This window comes from Pseudorasbora parva, chromosome 18 (genome assembly GCF_024679245.1).
Source record: "Pseudorasbora parva isolate DD20220531a chromosome 18, ASM2467924v1, whole genome shotgun sequence".
Classification (NCBI taxonomy): domain Eukaryota; kingdom Metazoa; phylum Chordata; class Actinopteri; order Cypriniformes; family Gobionidae; genus Pseudorasbora; species Pseudorasbora parva.
The window spans coordinates 7,317,675-7,344,383 of record NC_090189.1 but is presented as its reverse complement, the minus strand read 5'-3'; the positions used below and the strand labels follow the sequence as shown (position 1 = coordinate 7,344,383).

Sequence of the window (26,709 nt, the reverse complement as noted above, 5' to 3'; positions counted from 1 at the left end):
GAGACCACGGAGCTCCTTCCTATCCGCGCTGAAGCTGAGAACGTTCGCCATTATACGTCACATCCGGATGTCACGTGTCAACTCGACCCAGGACCGTTACGGGTTGTGTGTGAAAGCGCACATATTACGGTATTTTGCTGGCAGTGTGAATGGACCAAATCTAGCGGCCCAGGAACAAATGCCGGGTCGCATTATCCGTGTATTTGCCGGAATCGCAGTGTGAAAGGGGCTTTAGAGACAGCTGTGGTGGTGTGGGTACGTTTAGGGGGAGGGTTAGGTGTAAAGGAAGTGCCAACTGTGTAATTACAAATGTAATTATAGAAATTAATTACAAACGTACATGCAGGTTTTTTTTTAAAGTAAGTACAATGTAAAAACATGTATGTACACAATAAGTGCATTGTATCAAATGATTAATTAAAATGTTAGTACATAGTAGTTAAGGCCACCTAATATAACAGAATCACTCGCTTCATTCAAAAGACAGGTAAAAACTCATCTCTTCCGTGAGCACTTAATCTTACATTAATTTAAAAAAAAAAAAAAAAAAAAAACTTTCCTCCTCTATTTCTCCTTTCTTCTTTCCTTTTCCTGGTCTTTGCTACTCTGAGCGGTATACAAATCTTAGTATTTAGGGCACTTTTTGTGTTTCGTTGCCTCTTCTTGACGGATCGCTTCCTGTTCTCCTGAGTTGTAAGTCGCTTTGGATAAAAGCGTCTGCTAAATGCATAAATGTAAATATAAAGTGGGTCCATAAATTCGATGTGATCAGTCACCAGAAAATGTTCAATTGGAGAAAAGAATGTTTTTTACAGTGTTAACATGATCTAAAAATGAACACTACACCTATAGCATTTAATCTGTGATAATGTTATGTTTAGATAATGTTTTCTGATACATTTTAATGTGAAATGTCAACTATCTGCTAACATTAGTTAATGCACTGTGAACCAACGTGAACATTTGTGTTAGCTAAACCTAGTCCTAACTAACAAAGGCTAATATTAAAGGCTGTAAACATATATTGCTCATGTTGCTTCATGTACATTTTATTGAAATGTTAAGAAATTAATCTGTCAAAATGTCACAATGTTTGATAAGTATTTAAATTATAAATAACAAAGCAACCCATTAGTAATTTCCTCTGATTTGATTAATCATTCCAGTGCAATATTCATTAAAAAAAACATATGATATTCCCTCTGATTTTCTCCAGTTAGTCTCTTTTTCAGATTTCAAAAGTATTTCTTGTTTTATTACCCTAAAGGCTATCTGTGCTGCTATTCATGGGTTGATTTTTCCACGTCTTTTACATTTTCTATAATGAAATAGTCAAATAAAGGCTTTTAACAATTTCAAGAAAAGTGCAATGGAATTCCTTTTTTCTACATTCATTTGAATTCCCAGCCCCAAAGAAGACAAACATCTCACTGAACTCCCTGAGCACCTTGGACTTTTTTGCTTTTCAAGTATTTCTTATTTTATTTATGTCCGGTGGATTTCAACTTCTTTATCTTTTAAGCTTAGACGAGTGTGCGTGTGTGTGCTTGTGCATGCCTGTGTGTGTGTACGTGCGTGTGCGTGTGTGTGTGTGTGTGTGTGTGTGTGCGTGTGTGTGTGTGTGTGTGTGTGTGTGTGTGTGTGTGTGTGTGTGTGTGTGTGTGTGTGTGTGTGTGTGTGTAGGTAGAGGAGAACTCGAGAAATCAAACTATTGTCTGATTAACACTGATTAACCTCTGAAACTGATTAATTATTTATTACTGGATCAACATCCGACACCAACCCTGGATATCAGAGAGAGAGAGAGAGAGAGAGAGAGAGAGAGAGAGAGAGAGAGAGAGAGAGAGTCACTTTTTACAAATAATGCACAACAGAACTCACTATAAGCAGATCTGTGTACTTTATTGGCTTGTCAAATAACTGTACATGTGTGTAACCAAACCAATGGTACAGGTTAACTGACAACAAAAAACAATGCACGATAAATATGAAAAAATGCATAAATAATAAAAAAGTAAAAATAGCAGATATTGTGCAGTTTAAGAAACCAGTGGTGAGAGACAGACAGACAGACAGACAGACAGACAGACAGACAGACAGACAGACAGACAGACAGACAGACAGATAGACAGATAGATAGATAGATAGATAGATAGATAGATAGATAGATAGATAGATAGATAGATAGATAGATATTGCCAAATGTTTTGGTGTATTCACACTAGGTACGGTTGCCTTGTACCGTGCCTGAGCGTGATTGTCCACACTCCCCTGCTGGCCTGCACTGACATTGCACATAACGTACTGGGCCGGAGCACGCTTACGTCATTCGCAATGCTACGTTTTGGAAGAAGACAGGAAAAATAGACTGCCTAATAGATTTATCATTAATCATTGCCGCGTATCGATTTTCACTTGATTGCCCTGCATGTATTGTTATGGAGGCAGCTGACTTTGATGGAGGAAATTACAGAGCACTCACACTAGTCAACCTCTTCTAAAAGCACATTTGTGAGGTCAGTCACTGATGTTGGATGAGAAGGCCTGGCTCTCAGTCTCTGCTCTAATTCATCCCAAAGGGGATCTATCAGGATTGAGGTAAAGGACTCTATGCCAGTCAAGTTACTCCACACCAAACTCGCTCATCCATGTCTTTATGGACCTTGCTTTGTGTTCTGGTGCGGACGCAGTCATGTTGAAACAGAAAGGGGCCATCCCCAAACTGTTTTCACAAAGTCGGGAGCATGATTTTTTCCAAAATGTCTTGGTATGCTGAAGCATTAAGAGTTCCTTTCACTGGAACTAAGGGGCCAAGGCAAACCCCTGAAAAACAACCCACACCATAACCCCCCTCCACCAAACATTACACTTGGCATAATGCAGTCAGGCAAGTACTGTTCTCCTGGCAATCGCCAAACCCAGACTCGTCCATCAGATTGCCAGACAGAGAAGCGTGATTGGTCAGTCCAGAGAACATGTCTCCACTGCTCTAGAGTCCAGTGGTGGTGTGCTTTACCCCACTGCATCTGACCTTTACATTACACTTGGTGATGTAAGGCTTGGATGCAACCCATTCCGTGAAGCTCTCTACGCACTCTTCTTGACCTAATCTGAAGGCAACACAAAGTTTAGAGGCCTGTAGCTTGACTCTGTAGAAAGTTAGTGACTTCTGCACATTGTGCGCCTCAGCATGCGCTAACCCCGCTCTGTGATTTTACGTGGCCTACTACTGAGTTACTGTTGTTTCCAATTGCTTCCACTTTGTTATAATCCCACTAACAGTTGACCGTGGAATATTTAGTAGTGAGGAAATTTTCACGAATGGACTTATTGCACAGGTGGCAAACTATCACGGTACCACGCTTGAGTTCACTGAGCTCCTGAGAGCGACCCATTCTTTCACAAATGTTTGTAGAAGCGTCTGCACGACTAGTGCTTGATTTTATACACCTGCGGCCATGGAAGTGAACACCCAAATTCAATGATTTGGAGCGGTGTTCCAGTACTTTTGGCAAGACAGACAGACAGACAGACAGACAGACAGACAGACAGACAGACAGACAGACAGCAGACAGACAGACAGACAGACAGACAGACAGACAGACAGACAGACAGACAGACAGACAGACAGATAGATAGATAGATAGATAGATAGATAGATAGATAGATAGATAGATAGATAGATAGATAGATAGATAGATAGATAGATAGATAGATAGATAGATGTCTTTAAGATGTCTTCATGTTTTATGAAATCAGGATCTAATAAAATCGCAAATATTAAAAAGTAGATTTCTTGGTAAAGTGATAAGGTCACACTGTTATCACAATATCATATACGAAAGAAACAAAGTATATAAAGTTCAGTATTATGAACAAGATCAGTCGATTCTTTAAAAGACGCTAAAACCTCAATCACAGATTGTGTGTGTGTGAGAGAGAAAAACCAATGGACTGTAAAAACATTCCTCAACATAAGCAATTGTGTTGCTTCAGAGTGTTACTTCATTTGTAAATTATCATACATCTTCAGAACCTATGCGTTAAACGTACAAGCATTTACCATTCCGCAGTCTGCTTTATGTTCTGATGTGGTTATTAATTAATGTTAAACTTGCTCTTAAAACAGTGTTAGGTGTGTCTTAACCTGGTGCAACGTGACACAAACTCAACCAATCAGAATATAGTTTAGGTTTAATATACAACTGAGTGGACTGGGATTTTGGACCAATGACATTCCACTGTGGCTCCTCTGCAGAAATAGAAACCATAGAAATAAAATATTCTGTTTTACATAATTTGGCGCTATATTGTTTGCCGCATGAAGCCTCCTCACAAAGTTTTAAACGTGATATCTGCTCGGATACACAAATACGACACAACTACAGGAAATCACCAAACAGGAAACACGTACCATTTTGCAACCGTCCCGACATGATTTAGTAAAAACACGTAGTAATAAAACGCCTGGCCTTTAAGGCAGCGATTTACACACGCAAGTGCACATGCGTAAGTCTGAGTTCCGTAGCGGCAGTAAATGGGAGGAGCTCTGCAAAACGAACCAATCAGATGGCACGTTTTGCACCAACCCTTGTCCGTTTCACCTGCAAGGACTCGTGTGCACGTGCAGGATGCCTCGAGCGTGCATGTGCATGAAGTTGAAGATCTCGTACGGCATGGCGTGGAACCCGGGGCGGGGCTTGACGTTGTCATAGTAATGGTGTGTTATGAAGATTCCGGAGGGGTTCATGGGAAACGCCCAGAAGCCGTAGAGATGGACTTCTTCGCATAACTCCATGGCAGCGGTGACCAGCATCAGGCCGCTGCTGAGGCGTTTGGCGCGCACGCCCTGCACGGCCCAGAAGCGTTGCACGTTCAGCAGGTATTGCGGGTGGAAGAAGAACACGCCACGGTTGGACTCGTAATCGTCCAGCATGTACTTCACACGGAACGACACGTCGGTGTTCCGTGTGTTATAAAATGCCGGCAAAACCACAGAAGAGTTCTCATAATTCCGGAGAACGTCGTAAAATGGCTTCCTCCATTTCTCCAACTTTTGAAACCTGGTGCAGAGAGAGAGAGAGAGAGAGAGAGAGAGAGAGAGAGAGAGAGAGAGAGAGAGAGAGAGAATGAATAAGTGTCTCAATGGTTGTGTTCAGGGCTTGACATTAACACCCTCCAACCCACCAGATGACCCACATCCCTATTTCAGCGTCACTCCTGCTGCTAGCCACTTTGGCGGGTGGAATATATGCATACGGATATAATATATACAATTTCAATTGTAGTCTTTTTATACGGAATCTGAATTAATATAAGTGCAGTGTAGTGTTGTGATACTGATACTGAAATATCTGAAAAACTTCCAATAATAATTTTCCACATAAATTATACCATCTGCTCTTTCTCATCTCTCCGACAGCAAGTTACACACAAACAGCCTCCCCTCAGTCATTCGTTTCATTTAATTTGCTCCGGATGAATAATGTTGGTGTTAAAGGGCTTGAATTTTGGCGTGGGATTGGGAGTACTGCACATAATTTTACTCATTTGCACAGATTTGGTGCTCACATCCAAAGTGCGGCACATAACGCCTATCAGTACTAAAATGAGTGTTTTTTAGCTGCTTATTGCACTTAAACAGGCAAATAAAAGAAAATGTATACAATTGGGAAAGAAAACGCACGTGCAAAAGTGTAATGGATCAGTGTGTCAGGTCTTAAAGTGACAGGAGCGTAATATTTCTGCTGAAAAATTATGAGATAATATTAAAAATATCTATATGGCAGGTATCAATGGCAAAATTGTGGCCACACTGTAAAAAAAGTCAGTAAAAATGGGGCACAATGTACTGAAGTACAAGAGTATGACTCTTTCCCCACCAAGCACGGAATTTTCCGTTATTTGTGAGAAAACGCTTCCCAGCCAAAAACAGAATTTTCTTCGGAATGAGAACTGAATCTCCTGATCAAAAACACACGTGAGGAAGATGTAGTAAAACAAGCGATCGCATGTAAATATGCATGTGTAAAACAACACGATCATCAAATAGCCTGACGTGGTCATACTCAATTCTAGTCAGAATATAAGTCTGATACTGCTCCATTGGGCTGTGATTATGGGGCGTGTTTCAACTAAACCAGGAAAGACATCAATTGGATAGACCTACAACAGAGCAACGAAGCGACGCATAAGGTCAGTTGTCACATATCAACAGAACTCAACTGCACTGTGTTGCCAAGTCTGCGGTTTTCCTGAGGGTTGTTTTCCATGTCCGCGGGTTGAAGCGAAGCGACCTCAGTCATGTGATATGTAGACCCAGGAATGCAAATTTTAGCAGGCAATCTTGCCAAAATTAAACACACACAATTTACCACCTAAAACACCATTCCCCCACAAGAAGCTATTGTTTTGGGCTAGTAGTTTCGGGTTTTGTTGTAAAAACTTGGCAACCCTGTCTGCACGCGCACTGGAATAAATTATCTTTGCCTGTGTTGTAAAAAAAAACTAACAAAAATCCTAAAAGTAAAACCCCCAGACATATTACTGTGATGATAAATGGGATAAATAGTACCCACAATGAAAAAATTATCATAATTAATTAAACAATTTATACTTTTTTATTTCATATAATTTTTAAGCACCATTAAAAAAAGTATGATATTAAGTGGCTGGTGAGTGTATGTATGTATATAAATATACATATTATATATACATACATACAATATATATACTATACTGATCATTACAAAAAACTAAATTCAATTTCCTTATGGAAAATATCCTCTTTTATTATAACCTGGAGATATTTTTGTGAGATTCACATAGACAGCGGAATTTATTATAATATTTAATCCTATTTATTATGTAATATATTTAATCCTATATTGAATATATTAAATGTACAGTATGTGTACCTTTTACTTGTGAATAGTAACTAGATCACAGTTTGTGGGGGGGGGGGGGGGGGTGTGCATGTTTTTGTGACATATGAGGACATAAATGTGTATAATGACATGGGTATGACAGGTATTACAAGGAGACGGTGACTTATGAGGACATTGGCCATGTCCTCACTTTTCAAAATGCTTATAAATCATACAGGATGAGTTTTTTTGAGAAAGTAAAAATGCAGAATGTTTCCTGTGATGGGTAGGTTTAGGGGCAGGGGCAGTGTAAGGGGATAGAAAATACGGTTTGTACAGTATAAAATCCATTATGCCAATGGAATATCCCCATATGTCACAAAAACAAACGCGTGTGTGTGTGTGTGTGTGTGTGTGTGTGTGTGTGTGTGTGTGTGTGTGTGTGTGTGTGTGTGTGTGTGTGTGTGTGTGTGTGTGTGTGTGTGTGTGTGTGTGTGTGTGTGTGTGTGTGTGTGTGTGTGTGTGTGTGTGTGTGTGTGCGTGCGTGCGTGTGTGTGTGTGTGTGTACCTTTCAGTTATAATGCTGGGATTTATTGTCACAAGATCAGTCTTAGTCCCCACATCTTCGCTGTACGTATCTGAGATAGGAGGAATATTACATCTGAAAGAGAGATGAACATGATGAGATTTACCAGATGTCCCTAAATATATTACCATGATGTATAATAACACACACACACACAACGATTCTACGTTTTACCGGAAGACAAAGTCAGCGGCATCAATCTCTCGTCCACACTTGCTGTTTTTGATGATCCCGCCGTTCCCGATGACGGCACATTTCTTAAACTGGGATTTGGAATAGGGCATGTCCTGCAGTCAGAGCAGAGAATACATTCAGAAACAGGACAGGAGGAACCGAAATGGGATTACAGGGATGATTGCTTGGAGATGGTTGCTTGGCAACTGTTGCAGGCATTGAGTTTCTAGGGTGTGATCACTGCAGAGGTTGCTAGGTAACGCTTGCCTTGATACTTATAAGATGTTTGATTCGTAATGTTATGCAGGGTGTGGCTGCTTCATGCAGGAGATGGAGTTGAAGAAAAATGACATCTGTGTGTGTTAAAAGATCTCATATAGGCAGACATAATATCTTCTCTTCTCCTGCACTTCAAACAATCCAATTGGAATGTCCTCAGGATTCCTATTTAATATCATCATCTTAAAGAATTCTAATTGAATCAAATAATAAGAATCTTATCTGAATAGTGTCTGATTAGATTCTTCGTTGTGCAACTCCGGTATATGTTATGCATTAAAAAAGTTTTTGAATTATGAATTATGACTTGCTATGTGCCTTATAATTATTATTGCATGATCTCATTACTGTAACCACAGTAATACAGTTATAAGACAATCAATATCTCAAAAATCTGCAAATATAATGCATTTTCACTTAAAATAAAAATCATTATAACATTATGAAGACCGTTCTATTATATTGGAATAATGTCTTGCAACTACAAAAGGAAATAGTTTCTTAACTGATGTCAAAACTAGCTAAACTATGTTTTAAACTATCCTAAAGAAGAAAAAAAAGGAATCTAATAAGAACATTCCAATTGGGATTGGTTCTAAATGATGATGAAATTCCATTTGGAATCATTGCTACATTCTGCTCTTCCGAGCTCATGCGGTCAAAGACAAGCACTTTAAACGTGATTTAACACTACGCTCACTCACTCACATCAGGGAACATTTTAAAAATCTCCGGGCTGATGTGTAAGATTCCACTCGTATCCACCTCGTAACGCAGTTTAGTGCCAGAGGGAGTGTTTCTCTTCGTGGTAAACAGGAAGGAGGGGGCATTGCAGCAACGGGACAGAGACATTCTATTGGACAGGGGGAGAGATGACATCATCATCACTTCGTTACAACAAGAAAATCTAATAGGACATCGAGAGAGATGACATCATTCCTTTGTTTTGACAAAGAAGTCCCGTTAAGACTGTGTTGAACGAAGTCGGGGGTGGGGGTTGGGGGGGGAGATAGCGGTAAAGAAAAAAGTGGACGCGTGTTTGTGTGACTCACTTGAAATGATCCGTCTCCTCCTTGTTTTGCTCCCACTTACACACCTGCAGGTTCCTCCACCGCTCAAACAGCTCTGATGTCTTCACCCTAAAACACACGCACACAGAAAGCCGATTAAACGCGGCCATGGCACGAGTGCGGTTTCCTTAAGAATCACTACTAAAGAAAGGAAAGGAAAGCGGCGTTCTCGCTCAGATATTATATTTCTTTAAATAGAAGCTCTTTTTACAAGGTCTGTCCTTTGAGATGAGACATTCATCAGGATGTCTGACTCCCGCTGGACGGCTTACTCTCTACGTACAGACATCTGAGAGAGAAACGTACATGGTCAGTACTTTCACATCTGTGATTTCTTGCCGTAGTTCCTTGCAGGAAGTGGAGTTGAACTCCAAAGAGCCATCGGAGCGTTCCAGATACCTGCCAGAAAACAGAGAGTCAAACACTCGTCCTGTCCTGCACTGAACACATGCACACACTGCCATGGGCTTCCAGCCTAACTGAAGATCCTTGCTGCACGTTTGCATTTCTACAGGCTTGTCAAACAATCCTGAGGGAATGCCAATGGATTTCTATCATCGCTTGGAACCAGCCCTAACAGGATCAAATATGAATCCTCTAAGAATATTTTTGCTTTATACACTGCATGCGTATATCGCATATTAATAGTGTAGAGTGGCGCTTCTCAAACTTCTTGACTCCGAAAGCTCCAATTATGATATTTCTGGTGCTTCTACTATAATGAGAAATTAGTGTTTTATTTACTGAAACTAGGAGTGGCATTGTAATTTCAGAAGTTTCAATCACCGGAGTCACCGCGCGAGTATCACAGCACTGAGCACTAACTGCAGGAGTGAGCTGAATGAGCTCTCATGATGAGAGCTGAGGTAATCGCGACTACACTCACGGCATACATTCACAACACAAGTTCAGTCTGGCGTGTTTCGGTTCATGACTTTGCAAGCTTAACTTTCATAGAAATTAATTTGAGAAGTTAAAAGACTTACATTGCTCACTATAGCACTATCTTTAAATGAGTGCCTGTAGCTGCGAGCTGAGCTCTGAGTGTGATCTCCATCCATTTAGCCTTTGGCCAAACATTCCTCCTATGATGCAAATATCGTCAATTTGCATCATAGGAGGAATTTTTCCAGATATTAAATGCATAAATCTCTTGTCTCAGGGGGATATGAGGGGGGAAAGCACAATCATTTGAATCCGGGGTTTCTACAAAGCCATATGCTAATCGCTGAAGTAACCCTTAATGGAACAAAGGAATGGACCAAATGTGATTCGTATTAATACATAAAAATAAAATAAAAATTAAATATCGTTAAGTAGCTAATTATTTTATTAAGCTCTAGTTTTGTTACTCGTTTAAGATTCTTAATTTGTAATATGAATAATATGTGTGGATTATTCAATTAAATTTAACGACATTTTACTATTAAAATGCATAAATCTTGAAAAAAGGCTGAACGGTGCAGTGTGTAGTATTTATGAGGATCTATTGACAGAAATATAATATAATATACATAACTATGTTTTCAGTGGTGTATAAAGACCTTACATAATGAACCGTTCTGTTTTTATTACCTCAGAATTAGCATTTCTATCTCAATACATCGCGGGTCCCCTTACGGTGAAGTCGCCATTTTACGTCATGTTTCTACGGTAGCCCTAAACGGACAAACTGCTCTTCAGAGCGCAAGCTAACCTCTGCTGTCTAAGCAGAAATGATTATGCTAAGTCAGGGGTTTTCAAATCATTCCTGGAGCCTCCCCAGCACTGCACATTTTGGATGTCTCCCTTATTAGTGTCTTATTTAACACAGCTGCATTAACTCATCAGCTGATTAGTTTAGTACTCCATGAGCTGAACTGGGTGTGTCCAATAAGGGAGATATCCAAAATGTGCAGTGCTGGGGAGGCTCCAGGAATGGTTTTGAAAACCCCTGTGCTAAGTGTGTGGTGTAAAACAGGATTCCTCTTTGATCCCATTTGGATTGGTTCCAAATTATAATAAGAATTCGATTTGAAAACCTTGAGGATTCTTGACAAGCCACTGTGAAGGCATTCCTTCTGATATGCAAGACACATTCAGCTTAAAATGGCCTTTTCTGATGTTCTGAGGAGAAATATAAAAGAAATAACAGTTTCACCACAATGAGAAGAGGCAGCAGGGGTTGAATGGATGAAATATGAGTCCTCACCTTGGTTGTGAAACAGAAATACAGAAAATATGCATTAAAAAAACATGGGCTAAATGTATAAACTCAAATAGAGTGTGTTTTTCTCATTATATGTCTCTGTTTGCCATTTTCAGTCTTGCCTCAGGCATGATGGCGCCTATGAAAACGGAGCTCAAATGGACTGTAATGGTGGACATGGACTTACTGATTCTGAAAAAATTTAATTAGAGGCAAAATGGCTCTCACATACATCTGTCTACCACCACGCTATGGAGGCCATTACGCCAGTCAGAAATCAGTTTAACATGCACTTTACTTTACGTAAGAGTCTACATACACTATACCATTTTTTTTAATATTTTCTTCTAAATGTTCTAAATGATACTTGGCTACTTTCCATGGCCTCGATCTCAGGTATTAGCTGTTGTATCTTAGCATTAGCCAGACGTGATCAGCTAAGGGCGTAATAAAGGAAAACATGCTCCCCCCATTCAATATGAAAAATAATAATAATATTAATAAATAGTATTAATACTGCTAATAATATCATTATACATTATACTATATATTTTTATATTAAAATATTTGTATTATTATTTTTATTTAAATTATTTCTATTTTTTATTATTTAAATAGTATGATATTATTATTATTTGATTCTATCACTATTGCATAATTATAACTATTTAATTATAAGTATAACTATCATTATTCAAATAATTTAGATTTTATTATTAATTTAACTCTAATTAATTTCTAAAAATAGTAATAACTATTATATTTTTTCTAAATATTTACATTTTATTATTTGAATATTATTTTATTCTGTCACTATTGCAATAATACTATTTTACTGTAAAATAAAAAGCTGAGTATTTAATAGTAATAATAAATATTATTATTATTTATATTTTATTATTATAATGATTATTATATTATTAATATTTACAGTAATAATACTATACTGTAATATAAAAAGCTAAGAATTGAATAATAATAAATAAAATGTTATTTAATGATATGAATGCTAACTTTACCAGCGTTACGCTGGATAATGATCCTTGATAAACTGAAAAAAACAAATTTTGTAATGAAGAAAAATGATACAATAACAAAGAGAGAAATAAAGTGAAAGAGCAATGGAAGGCAAGGCAGAAGAAAAAGAAACACAATTAGCGGTTCCATACATCTCTGACTGGAGTGACGTCATGACATGTGACTGTGCTGTAGCCTGAAGAGGTGCACACTGGGTAATCATGAGCGACCTTATGTGTGTGAGTCAGACACCCCTCGACGACACATTACAAACTTCTGTGATCATTTTGATGAAAAGAAAAACCGTACAAAACTAAAAAAATACTTGGTTAGGTCAAAGAGAGGCGGTGCAATGTGCAAGCGGGGATCAAGTCACATGACACACTCCACTACACAAACCGTTTGCGTGCACACACACACACACACACACACACTCAAGTGTGCTCATGACACACACAGGTGAGGTGTGTGAGGAGGGGCGGGGCGGGGTGGGGTGGTGGGTTAAGAAATGCATGACGGGACACATAGAAACAGCGACCCATGACATCCAGAGGAACACAAGGAGGGCCTCCCATCCTCAGGCAGAGGGGAAGGGGGTGATGGGGGTCAGAGGTCAAAGGTCGAGGGCGGATGGAAGGTTGCAGACAACATGCACAAACGGACCGGCGGTGCGCCGAGCACGGAGCATGAGCAGTCGGACCCTCTCAGACCAGATGGAAAAGACGAAGAGACATCCTCAAGGGGGGACGTAAGGTTGGCAAGGAGGTGAACTGGAGATGCCATCAGTGTGGCCTACCTTTTCTGTTCTTTTTTTTTCTTCTGAATATCAGCTAGGCAGGGCGTGATAACTACGGAGCTCTGAGCCTCAGAGTGCTGAAAATTCTGACGGACACATCTGTCAAGATGCATACAAGTGGATTAGGTTTAGAGTTTAAACGTGTGGTTCAATGACCCTTCAGTTCCTGAAAACCACAAAAGAGCACAACAGCAGGATTCCCCAGGTACAAATCCCATCCGTTTTCTCCATAGAGCAATGACCACTTCGACAACGGGGCTAAAGGCACACCTCAAGAAAAATGTGCCAATGGTGTGATTGTGGTAAAAATATGTTTTATTGAACATTGATGGAGTGACAAAATAATAATTTTGGTTAAAAATCGTATAAATGTATGAGGTGGAGAGGAGGGCAAAAGGCACAAAGTACTGATATAAAAATACTTCAGGTAAAATATTAATGTTTAAGTTAATACGTGTTCAAAATAATCACTTTGGCAAAGTTTGTGCTTTGATAAATAAAATATATTGTCATTAAAATATGTTCATTTTGACAATAGGAACAAAATCGTTTTAAAAAAAGTAAAGATTATGAAAGCATTGAATGAGATCCCATGGTAAATTAATATATATATTTCCAGTAGGAACATTAAAACATTGTATTACATGAAATGATTAATACCGTTTTTATTTTATTTTAAATATGGTGATTAAGGTGGACACCCAACTTAATATATGATATTTAAAATCTAAATCTAACCATGTCACGCCAACAAATGGAAAAGTCAGCCGGTGTTTATTATTATTATGTGAAATATGGTGCTTTTCGCCCCGACAGCAGGTGCGCTTTTGACCCCAAATAGTCTCAAAATATAGTCATATGCTATTTTATCTACAACATTAAAAATAAAAAATAAACATTACATTTTACATCAGATTAGCGCAGGATCAACTTTGCGTTGCTGTCCGCGATCGTGTCATGGATCAGCCGAATTTCCACGTGCATCATCAGAACGTTTGTTAAAGTGATAGTTCACCCTAAAATCATTCCATGATTTACTCACCCTTAAGTCATCCAGCATTATAATGGCAGTGAATGGTTTTGAAGGTCAAAAAAGCGCATCCATCCATTATAAAAGTGCTCCAGTGGGATAATAAAGGCCTTCTGAAGCAAAGCCATTCGTTTTTGTAAGAAAAACACCCAGATTTAACACGTTATAAAGTAAAATATCTAGGCTTTCGGCAGACAACCGTAGAAAGTCGCCAAAAGAGTAACTTGTGAGCCGTTGTAAGATGGTAGCCTGACGTGGTCATACTCAATTCTAGTCAGAATATGAGTCTGATGCTCCATTGGGCTGTGATTATGGGGCGTTTCAACCGAACCAGGAAAGACCTCAATTGGACAGACCTACAACCAATCAGAGCAACGGAGCGACGCATTACGCTAATTGTCAAATGTCAACAGAGCTCAACTGCACTGTGTTGCCAAGACCGCGTTTTTTTCAGCGGGTTATTTTCTATACCTGCGGGTTGAAGCGACTATTAAGTGATATATAGATCCATGAGTGCGAATTTTAGCAGGCAACCTTGGCAAAATAACACATTTTACCCCCATTTTTTCCCGGAGAACCCCCTCGAGAAGCTATTGTTCATGGCTAGTAGTTGGCGAGTTTTGTTGTAAAAACTTGGCAACCCGTCTGCACGTGCGCTGGAATAAACGATCTTTGCCGGTATTGTAAAAAAATAAAAGAATTTAATTATACACAGAGTACTTACCCAACATGATCATCATTTCTGAGAGAAATAGTGAAGGTGAATGCTTACGAACAAGCTCTCCGTTTAGGATTCGAACAAATATAATTCAAGCCCCTTTGATGACGTGCATGATTATGTTACTGTTGATCATCTGTCCGTCATCGTCTAAAGCCCGCCCTGATGATCTAATTGGTCCGAACAGTTTCTGTTCACAGAAAATTACTCCTCTATGGAGCGAGGCCAGACTGAACCCCCCGACCTAAAAATGTTGTGGGCGGGGCTAAGTTCGGCTGGCATCCAGGCTAGTAAGATGTAGGAGTAGTGTAAGATTTGATGCCTTTTGCAGTTCAAACAAATAGGGCTGGGCAGCATTTCTCTTTAAAATCTCTGGTTTTAGACTTCTAATTCGTATCCGGTGTTTAGTTTTGCTAAGTCGACTTTCGTATGGTCGTCTGCTGTCATGTAAAGCGAGTTATTTTAGGCTATAAAGATTTAAATACAGATATTTTTCATAGAAAAACAAATCACTTGGCTTCAGAAGGCCTTTATTAACAGAGCCATGTGGAGTATGTTATGATGAATGGATGGATGTGCTTTTTTGACCTTCAAAAAATCTCATTTTTCAAGAGCCAGGATATTTTTAAATATAACTCAGATTGTGTTGTCTGAAAGAAGAAAGTCATATACAAGGAATATTTGAGGGTGAGTAAATTATGGGATAAATTACATTTTGGGGTGAACTACACCCCTTTTAAAAAAGCGCTGAGCTGAATTTTTGTGCCATATAGTGGATAAAAAGAGAACAAAGTCAAATGCACCTTTTACCCAAGCGGTGCTCATTGAAGAGTCAAGTGACGTCCAGCTCCCCCTCTGTGGACGTAATGGGTGGAGTTATGTTAGTGATAGGGTTATGGGTAGGGTTACGGTGTGGCTGGACTGTCTAGCACCACCCATTACATCCACTGAACGTCAAGCTCCACCCATTGGCTCTGCAGTGAGCAGCCTCTCCTTTCACCCCTGTGAGACTTTAGCCCCCTTGTGCGCCTATAAATAATATCATAGTATATTAATGATAATACTATAAGTAACACCACCCTGCATCATATTTGCTGAATGAAACCCAGTACTTGTTTCTACTCATTTTGGGGTGCCGATTCCAAAAATAGTGCCTGCTTTGTTTTCTCACAAAATATTTTGTAGTTTTGCTTTGGAAAACCATTTGTAAAGTGAAGAAATCTTGTATCTGTCTGTTCAATTATCAGACAATTTTTACATGAAGGACATTATTTTATGCCCAATTCATGATTTCAAGGTTACATTTATGGCCAGTGCCAGAGGAAAATGCTACATCTGTGAGTGTTTTACTATATCCAAACAGCGACTGTTTATAAACTTATGTAAAGTTCTTTATCATGTTTGAACAGTAAGTTTTTCTCTAAGTTACATTATGCTTTTGAAATACTCTGGGTTTCTGCAAGTCAATTTAGGACGTTTTTAAATACAGAGTTTGAAAATAAATCAGATATCCATATACTGAAAAAGAAGATGCTTAAATTGCTCTACTCACAACCACTAGAATATGGAAATAACTTTTAATGCTGATCACACTGCAAAAAGATTATTCAGTCTTGTTTTCTGGTAAACTGATACAAAATGATTTTAGTTTATGATTAAAACAACAATAAATCAACTGAATTAAAAGGGGAGTTTTCATAACTCATTGACAGATATTTGTTGTTGTTTTAAGCATAACTCATTTTCAGGACATCATTTTACATTTGCATCTCAAGCTGATTTAGCTATTTTCATTTTAAAGATTTTTAGATATTTATATCGGAAAACAGGAGAAATACTGAGGATAATATAATCTTTTTAAAATGCAAAATGTAATGCCATGAATTTAAAGCTTCCTGCTCTGATTTAAGAAACCCAGAAACCCAGAAAACATTTTCTTATTTTGATAAGTGCATAAAAAAGTGAAAATTTTTATGTAAAAAAACAAAACTTTATTCTTATTTTGTGAGAAAAATGAACGTGATGGAACGTTTTTTTTATGGATATAATTATTATTATTTTTTAACTTAGCATCCTCAAATTAGGTAATATTAAGCCTGTTTTGCACATCAGCAATCAAGATGCATGGCTGTGTAACATTTATTTCATATTTAATGATACCTCATTAAATAAATGTTTACAAACTGTATGTTGAAATGAACTTAAAACAGATAGTATTTCCTACCTTTAAAATAAAGTACTTATGGTAAACTGGTTTGTATTGTACCATAATCTGATTCAACTACAATATGTGCAATGCTTTATGGGATAATAGTCTTTTTTCCATTTAAGTGCAGTGGCTTTGTTCAGAAAAGCATACTAATCGTGTATTTGGGCATGCAAATAACTTGCAGTATACAATAAAGCAAATTATACTGTTTCCCACAATTCAGTGCGCCCAACTTTTCCTTCCCCTTCCCGTATGACGAATAAGCCGGAAGATGTTTTACAAAATGTATCACGCTACTCTTTGAAACGTGTATGACATAATACAAATGATTTCACTGTACAGTATATACTGTGCAATATAAAGTAAGTTAGTATTCCATTGTGAAAAAACCACAGACTTACACCTTTGTCTATTTTTTCTCAGATGTTCAAATGTTAACTTCATTCAAATCAAAGTTTATAACGTCGCGATTCATTTCACAGCAGGTTGGTTTGGAGAAAGCGAATGGGACAAATACTTCCTGAAGCGATTACTGCTGTGCAACTCTAATAGTCCTGGTCCTCTGATTCGCTCTGATAATGGTAAAGTGGTTTTAGTTGCCACAGCTGGTTATTTCTGCTCGTCTGATTGGCTGATGGGATTAGATGTGTCTCCAGTCCAGACATGCAAGAGGCTGATCATTGGCTATGTGGCATTCTCTCTCACTTTCTCTCTCACTGTCTCTCTAGAGTGTTGGTGGTGTTGTAGAGACGTTTCTGTGCTGTTTTGTACCTTTTCCTCCCATTTCTGGCCGGCTTCATCCCTCCATCATCGGGGTAACTAATGAGCCCGCTCCAGTTGCCCACCTCCTCTCCTTTGAGGCGGGAAAACTGTTGCCCACTAGTGAGAAAATGAGGCAGGACGTTTAAGGTTTCATTTATTCGTTCAAGGCAGCAAATAAATGTCAAACAAACACAGAACTGTAAGATTATTTGAGTTTTTCATTGATGGTTTATCAGAGTATGTGCAGTTTTGTGTGTGCTGTTAGGAGTGTCACTGAAAATCTTCCAGAACAGACAAGTGACATGACAAAGATGAAGTCCAGAACAGCCCTTCACAAGTGTTCACAATTACAGAAATACCATCATTATCAGCTGCAGAGTACATGTAGCCTACTACAGTGGCACCATAAGTATTTAGTCATGAATACAGCTGCTGCGTCCCAATTCGCCTACTTATACTATGTCCTAAATGTATGTACTCTTTTGTGAAGAAAAATGACATACTTTTGAGTGTGTAGCAGAAAAGTGTGCAAGCTTTGGGACATATTTAGTCATTTTTAAGGGATACTTCACTGCATTTTCATATTAAACTATGTTATTCCCTTAACTAAGACGAGTTGATACATTCACTATGGTACCAAACAGAGATCAAGTCAGAAGCGTCCAAACACCTCCATGTTTCCCCTATTTAAATACAGTTACACAAATAGTTGAACGATCAAGTATGGTGACATAAAATAAAACATGTTGCTTTTCTAAGCAGATTAAAAAGGAGAACTATAATGTATGGCGGAATAGCACTTCTGAGAGTACTTCGACTCAGCGCAGTAAAAAGTCACATCTCCTAGATGTGAGGGAGGATGTTTCAGCCGGGACTTTTTACTGCACTGAGTCCAAGTACTCTCAGAAATGCTATTTCGCCATACATTATAGTTCTCCTTTTTAATCCACATAGAAAAGCAGCACGTTTTATTTTATTTCATCATGCTAGGTCGTTCAACTACTCGTGTAACTGTATTAAAATAGGTTAAACGTGAAGGTGTTTGGTACTTCTACTTGATCTCTGTTTGGTACCATAGTGAATGAACTGGGCTTAGTGGGCTAAGCTAAACGCTATCAGATCAATCACCGCGCGTCAGAGAGATTAAGAGCACGCACTCAGACGAGAGAGGGATGTATCAACTCGTCTTAGTTAAGGGAATAACAGTTTAATATGAAAATGCGGTAAAGTATCCCTTTAATGGACAGCTCTGTCCCTTAGTTATGTCACCGTTTTAACTGTTTTTAAACTTTTTAAAAGTTAAACTTTTACTATCGGAGTAAAACAGTAATACTGTGAAATATTGTTACAATTTAAAATAACTGTTTTCTATTTCAATATATTGTCAAATTTCATTTCTTCCTGTGATCAAAGCTGAATTTTCAGCATCATTACTCCAGTGTTCAGTGTCACGAGATCCTTCAGAAATCATTCTTATATGAGGATTTGCTGCTCAAGAAACATTTATGATTTATGATGTTTAAAACAGTTGTGCGGTGAATAATTTTTGAGGAAATAGTGCTAAATTTCTAATCAAGATTCTTTGATGAATAGAAAGTTCAAAAGAACAGCATTTATTTGAAGTAGAAATCCTTGTAACATTATAAATGGCTTTACTGTCATATTTGATCAGTTTAATGCATCCATTCAGAATATAATAAATCTTACTGACCCCAAAACTTTGAATATTATTTAAAACTGAAGACAGATGTTGCAAATGTTCATTCTGCATATGGTCTTATTTGCATGTTTCTGGATACTAATCTTATTGGTGCTCATTTTGGCATTTTCAATGCTTTATGGATTAGAGAGAGAGAGAGAGAGAGAGAGAGAGAGAGAGAGAGAGAGAGAGAGAGAGAGAGAGAGAGAGAGAGAGAGAGAGAGAGAGAGAGAGAGAGAGAGAGAGAGAGAGAGAGAGAGAGAGAGAGAGAGAGAGAGAGAGAGAGAGAGAGAGAGAGAGAGAGAGAGAGAGAGAGAATGCTGGATTAAAAGAAAAGCAATAATCCTGAATTTTTTTTTACAGGCATTTTGGAGATAAGACATTGCTTTCTTAAAACATATTGTAAAACCATAATAAAAAAGCTGTATTTAGTTTTTTTTACTTGTATTACTGAATGTATTCAGTACTAAAATGTTTACTAAACCAATCAGTCAGTTTAATATAGATAGTATTTCACTGGGGATATAATCTGTTAACGACATGATGCCATCTCTTTTTTTTTGGTCTAATTATTGTCCTGAAGAGTAAGTACACAAGCATGTGAAGTAGTTTCAGAGCTTACAGACGTGGGTCAAAATGCCAAAATTCGCTGTAGTAGCCTACATGCACAGCAGAATCCTAAAAGTATCAGTTTAATGTAATCAGCTCTTCAACTTCCTGTAAACACTGACCAGAATGAGAAATGCAAACTCAGCTGCTAATGTGAAGAGGTGAGAGAGAGAGAGAGAGAAAGAGGAGGATGTGAAGATGCTATTCTGCAGTCCAGTAGATAATCAAGAGGTCACGGCTGAAGAAGGAGCTAAATGTCAATACTTGTTCTGCCCTAATCAATATCATATATCATATATCTATAGACTTTGTCTCTTTAGTAACTCTGCGTCAACATCTGGACTACAAGACAGCTTTAAGAATTTTTGCGATTACATTAAATGGTCAATTCCACCATAAAGTGCTTTTAATATTTCTAAGTTGTGATTTGAGAGGAGCGTTTGAGAGGACGTTTTATTCAGTAGCGTCATTCAGTTCTGTGGATGCATTATTAATGCATGCATTTGTCAATGTCTCCACAGCGGCAGACAGACCGACGCGTACCTGAGAGCTGTAATAAAGATGTGTTTGTCACTGCTTTAATGCTGATTACATATGTATTAAGTGTGTAGTGCACTAGACTTAAAGGTGCAGTAAGCGATTTCCGAGAAACGCTGTTGATATTTGAAATCACCAAAACAAACAGGCCTCTACCCAAAAGGGATCTCACCCCTTGATAGCGCCGCCCCAAATTCACAACATGTTATGCATCATGCCCCATCATGATTGGACACGCCCCTTGACCGTGTTGTGTCTTATTTACTTTCAGCAGTTTCACAGAAATCACTTGTCTCATAAAATTTCTTTACAGGGTTAAAAATAAAGCAAAATTAGACAATGGTTGATAAACAATACGTTTGTTTTTTCTGAAAAAAATATGTAAGTAGGCAGAATGGCTGAATACAAACATTACATTAATAAAATAATGTAAATTTAATAAATAATGTAAATAAATAACATTTAAGGCACAGTCGCACTTTAGATTAGGGTCCAATTCTCACTATTAACAAGCTATAAACTATGACTTTTGCCTCAGTAAACCCACAACTACTGCTTATTAATAGATAGTAAGGTAGTTGTTAAGTTTTAAGGGATGTACTTTATACAATAAACTACCAGTATCATATTAATATGCATGCTAATGTGCTAGAATGGTTCCAAATGCTTCCAATTGAAGAAAAAAAATGTTTTAGGCTATCAATGTTAATCATTATTACTAGGGGTGACCCCTAATAGTCGAAGATTCGATGCATCGATATGCAGGACCGGATTCGACCACTGATCTCATGGTCGAATCTATCGCCCCTTTAAGGGCACTGAGCTTCGCACCGGACGTGCCGCGCCTTTAAAATTCGAACACATACACCGACGGAGGCATTCGACGCCTGACCGCGGCGATTAAATATATTTCCCTCAAATCGTGAATGTACATACTGATATCACCCTGTGCTACAAGATACACTCATCGTGCAGCTCTTCTGTCAGAAGTCGATTCAAAATTGAACTTGCGCGTATATAATGTTCACGTCTGCCTGAAGTGAGATAACGTTACCTGAGACACGGCGCTGAGCTTCAGTCCGGTGTGTGACCCCCCTTTAGGCACAATCGGTTTAAGAACGTGCATATAAACGCACCCAAAGTGTTCCTTTCCTCTCTAGGCAGGAATTTTTTTTAGGTTTATTTATCAAAATGTTATTTTATATATTTGTGTGATGTTCTGTGTTTCGATCGCGGACAGGTTATGCATTAACATGTTAACATATGCAGTTATATGTGCTATAACTTGTCTTTATGTTTGTTTAATATGTGTTTGCTTGATTGACAAGTAACTATATATTGTTTACGTTAGTCCTATCTTTGCAGTTAAATGCAATTTAATTTCATATGAAAATATAGTTTTTGTTTATTTTAGCTCTTGTGGAGTCAAATAAAGTGCATTGTGGAGTTAAATATGGACTATAAATGGGAAAAAGGGCCAACACAAACATCAGTGCAAGAGCCAATCTCTTTTATTTCAAACCAGGCTGCTTCAAGGTTAATTCATGCACATACTTTTTTTTTAACCTACTCATATAGTAGGGAAGTAATGAGTATATCCATATTTTCATTTTTAAACGCACAGCTGCGAGGGTGTTTCTACAGTTGATGACAAATTCATCTTTCTCTCTGCTAAAATATCCCAAAAACAATTTTGTTCAGTTGAGTACTTATCCCAAATGTGTCCAACTATTTGTAAATCGTGAGAAAAATTGCTATTTTAACCAAGGAGCCGGGACGTCTGAGGGAGTCGTCATATCTGCGTTACCCTCGGTTTCCGGTTTTATTTGGCAGAATCGCTTTACGCCTGTTTCACACCGCAAGCGTGAGCAGCGCTTGAGCAGCACCTTCAGCGTAACTACACCGTGACTGCAGCTGCAGAAGCGCGAGAGTATTCACACTGGAAGCGTTGGTGCAGCGTCACAGCAGCGGCTCCCACAATGATAGAGCCTATACCTGTCTGAGTATTAAATACTAAACTAAAATAAATTATTATATTTTCTGCCTAGTTTACTTTACTTTTTATAATACTTTCACCCGAACTGAATAATTAAAACAAGTTTAAATGGGTAAATCTTCTACAGATGATTGTTATTCTTCGTTTTCTTTAATGACATACTCCAGTTATTGTTAAAACACCACATGTGCTTCTTGTGTGCATTTTGAGCGCTTTTGTGATATTTACTTTGTCCATCAAAAGTGTACTTTCGCTTTACACCGTGACTGCCGCTGCAGACCGATCCTACCTGTCTGAATATTAAATACTAAACTAAACGAAAGTTTGTTATATTTTCTGGCTAGTTTACTTTATTTTTTATAATCATAACCATACTTTCACCCAAACTGAATAATCAAAACAAGTTTAAATTGCAAAAATCTTCCACAGATATTTTTTAGTCTTCGTTTTCTTCTCTGATATACTCCAGTTATTGTTCAAATACACTACACGTGCTTCCTGTGTGCATTTTAGGCACTTTTTGTGTGAAATCACATTTATTTTGTCCTTTCAAAGTGTGCTTTTACTTTAATTGAGCGTCAGGAGCGTCAGCAGCGCAGCAAAAATAGGCTTGCAGCCGAAACCCCCGCTTCACTGCTGCTCACGCGACGCTCCTGCTTGACGCTCACGTGCTGCTCCTGCTCCCGGTGTGAATGCACTCATTGATTAACATGGGCGCCGAAAAAAATACGCGCTGCTCACGCGCCGCTCACGCTTGCGGTGTGAAACGGCCGTTACTCTTACTGCAGTGTGCAACAAGCGTCCCAGCAGCCGCCAAGCAAACGCACAGAGTAACGTCATAATATCATGTTCAGCACACTCAGATATATCATCTAATATGATAAACAGAGCTGCGTTTCCTCATACTCATGACCAGAAAAACGACTGTGGCATAATAAAAGTCCCGCTGCTTGCGAGGCGTGTGTTGCGTTCATCTTATTAACAATCTCTCCAGCGGCCTTGCTCAGCTCCTCAACACTCAGTCCTGCTCTGCTTCACACTACAGTAATGTTAATAATCGCATCCATGAACACAATTTCTGCCCGAGTCCTATCCCGATTCTTTTCCACCGGCTGTAAGGTGAAGACCAAATGTCCCAAGATTCTGAGCTCAAACTTGGCGTCATCAAACTACACCTTAGTTTTGAATAGTCGACCTCTAGCGGACGGAAAAGTTACATAGTGCACCTTTAAGCTACACCAGATTCAACTCATTTTTAAGTCAGTTTAAGCAATTTAAGTTGAAATGACTTAAACACCCAAGTTGATTGTACTTAAAAATTTAAGGCAGCAATTTTAGCGATAGTAAATACCATTTGCCATGGTAAAACACAACGAACAATATAAAATGACCCAGGTAAATGTTATATTCAGACGATTACTTGGTTTTAAGTTCATTTTCATAATGAAAGCAAATGTTTTCATTAATCTGAGCTCAGTTTCTCATTCGCAGACCTGTTTTGAAACACTAAGGAAACACACAAGATATTAAGGGCTTAAAAAACTTAAAAGTGTCCATTTGGTCTCTGTGGTGTGACAGGCAGCGGGGCGAGGGACCGCGAGAGCGGGCCGGTGATTAATGTTCACGAGGGCCAGCTGCCTGGCACACCGGTCTCGTCTCGCGGCCATGTGACGGGAGCATATAAGGAGGAGCAAGGACAGCGGAAGACGAGAGAGGACCAGGCCTGGAGTTTATGTTTAGTTTTGTTTATGTGTTAGTGGGCAGTCGTCCGTGAGGGGCTGCCCGCGGTTTTAATTTCATTTTGCTTATTTATTTTGAATAAATGTTGTTTGTGAAACGTTCGCCGGTTCCCGCCTCCTTCCTTCCCATCTACGAACATCATTACATTGGTGCCGAAACCCGGGAGGAAGGAGGGACGCGCTGTCGGAGAGCCCTCGCTGCTGAGGGGGATCGCGGTCCCTCGCCCCGCTGCCTGTCACACCACAGTCTCCTTTGCTGCAGTTTGCATGTTACATTAAAGCCAAAAGCATCCCCCCACCCCTACGCTTGCTTCTCTCCACTTCAGCAGAATATACGGGGTACAGGACAGCATTCATGCAATCGAAACGCAGCCGCCAGACTCTGATGTCATGAATGCTGAGTGTGTGTTAGAGGTGGACGCAGGAGGGGGGTTCAGGTGGGAGTGTGAGAAAGCTCGAATTCAGCATATGGGCATCTGCTGGGACGCAGGAACCATAATGCACTGGGGGGAGGGGGGGGGGGGCGCTTCTTATGAGAGAGACGCCATTTTACATAGACAAACACACACACGCACTCTCAAACACCCTCGCAATGCTGAGCCATCTCACTCTGCTTACCTCCGCTCCCAAAAAAACCCTCTGAAATGATTCACCTTCCGGGACTTAATCTTAGTATGATGTCATTTTGATGTAAGTGCCCCCAAAAAAGGCATGAAATCTGGGTCTTATGAAACACCATCATGATTTAAATGCATAATTAATTTCCAGTGCTTGAATCTAGGCTATGTGCTCATGCAAAACCAAAAAAAAAAAAAAAAAAATGAGGCTACATCACAGTCTTCCAGTGCACTGTTTTTCTTATAGCCTATGTCGTATTATGGCTATTACTGCTGTCACACAGGTTTATGCAAGATGTATGAGCTGTTTAAAGGGCTGAAGAAAAAAAACCAAGACGAGAAAAATAACAACAGAGGAAGAAGAAAAGCAGACTTAAGCATCTTGCTGCATAGACAGTCATTCAAGGGACTGTGTATGGCATGATTTAATGGAGCTCAAGTTTAAAAGAGGTTTTGGAGCAATATGGGTGCGATGACTAGAATACGTCTAAGAATAATTCCTCAAGACTTGTATATGAAAAGTACAGAATTTGCTTTATTATACAGACACCCTCACAGAAAATTGATTTATTTTTGCATTGTGCACCACTGATAAAAATCATCATCTTACCTTTTAATGTAGTTCTTGCCATAGAGGATTTGCTGCAATAAGGTGACCAGTCCGAAAGCACATATAAAAATAAAACAAAGGGATCTGTTTCCTAGCAGATCTCTACTAGATGTCGGGTCTACGTAGCCCATCCTTCAGAAGAGAAAGCCACGGTCGCTTTTGCCCTACAGAAGACACATCGAGGCGCACCCGCGCGTGTTTACCGTCCTCGCAGGCACTGATGCGCGCTCAGTCTCCATAGCAGCTGCCTTTCGCCTCGGTATCGCGTTTGAGCAGTCTGCCCGTGCATATGTCAGTTAAAGCGATAGTATCACTGCCCACTGAGGCGAATCTTCTGTATGTGGAGGGGTGGTAATCTCGCATCACCTGCAAAGACGCGGCACTCCTGCAGAATGCGCGTCACGAATGCGGAGCGCGCGCAGTCGGTGACGCGCTCCACTCCCTCTCATCAGCACCAATGGGGCAGGGGGGTATTGCAGACCCAATCTGGTTTCAAACCATTAAAGAAAGACGATGCAAGTATTTGGAAGACATCCGAGCAGAATCAATGACTGCACAAGAGGAAGCATTCTTCGCAGTGATAGTTGGATATTATGTTTGGTTACACATATGATAATGCAGAAAGGATTAGATAAAATAATATCAATATTATAGACTACCCCAATCAACATAAGTCGTAGTAAAAGTAGGCTACTATTTCTTCTGGGAAGGACGTATGTTTTCACCTCATGTGATGTGTATTTTTTTTTATTACTTAGAAACATAATTAGACTAGGCTATTTTACTGTAATGACATCATATATGGGACAAAAGCGTCAAAAATTTAAATTGCATGGGAGTGCTTTATATGCTGTGATATCAGAGGATTTTGCATCGCAACCTAATGAAGGTCATTTGGGATCTTTTAACGTCTAGACGTTTTTGGCAGCTCGTAATTTATGTTTTGCCAGGGGTGGCTGACTGTGCTGTGAGTCCTTGCAGTTAAACGACCACTGGGAAAAGAAAAATCAATAAAACTGGCTTTGTTCCCGCAATAATAATAAACTCCATTCGCCAATTTACGTTTGTTATCTAAATCAAGCCACAATATGTTAGGGTTGGATTAAAATATACAATATTAAAAAAACACGTAACAGTCTTATATATTTTATTGACTTGTGCCCCTTATTATCCCATATATATATAAAAAATAAAAATAATATTTCAT

At 38.9% G+C, this 26,709-nt stretch overlaps 1 protein-coding gene across 6 annotated transcripts; it reads right to left on the bottom strand.

The window, feature by feature from the left end:
* Positions 1-1,883: 1,883 nt before the first annotated feature.
* st8sia5 (ST8 alpha-N-acetyl-neuraminide alpha-2,8-sialyltransferase 5) lies at positions 1,884-25,930 on the bottom strand. Of its 6 annotated transcripts, XM_067424760.1 has the most exons (9): positions 25,503-25,930; positions 17,705-17,812; positions 12,977-13,075; positions 9,282-9,374; positions 8,958-9,044; positions 8,614-8,758; positions 7,627-7,739; positions 7,435-7,527; positions 1,884-5,063 (listed from the first exon to the last, which is right to left on the bottom strand). In XM_067424760.1, exons 1-9 carry the CDS (start codon positions 25,631-25,633, stop codon positions 4,601-4,603), a joined length of 1,332 nt encoding a protein of 443 aa, XP_067280861.1. In that variant the 5' UTR covers positions 25,634-25,930; the 3' UTR covers positions 1,884-4,600. The 6 variants fall into 6 exon arrangements, with proteins under 6 accessions (XP_067280861.1, XP_067280862.1, XP_067280863.1 ...); XM_067424761.1 differs by lacking the exon at positions 9,282-9,374 and having other exon boundaries at positions 25,503-25,929; XM_067424762.1 differs by lacking the exon at positions 12,977-13,075 and having other exon boundaries at positions 25,503-25,929.
* Positions 25,931-26,709: the final 779 nt, after the last annotated feature.

What these genes read in the sequence shown, in the direction of transcription:
- st8sia5 (XM_067424760.1), bottom strand. Translation starts at nt 25,633, where the DNA reads ATGGGCTACGTAGACCCGACATCTAGTAGAGATCTGCTAGGAAACAGA. An exon ending in GCCAGAAATGGGAGGAAAAG is followed by an intron (nt 13,076 to 17,704) that starts GTACAAAACAGC and finishes GCATCTTGACAG; the next exon opens with ATGTGTCCGTCAGAATTTTC. An exon ending in TTTTTAAAATGTTCCCTGAT is followed by an intron (nt 7,740 to 8,613) that starts GTGAGTGAGTGA and finishes CTCTGACTGCAG; the next exon opens with GACATGCCCTATTCCAAATC.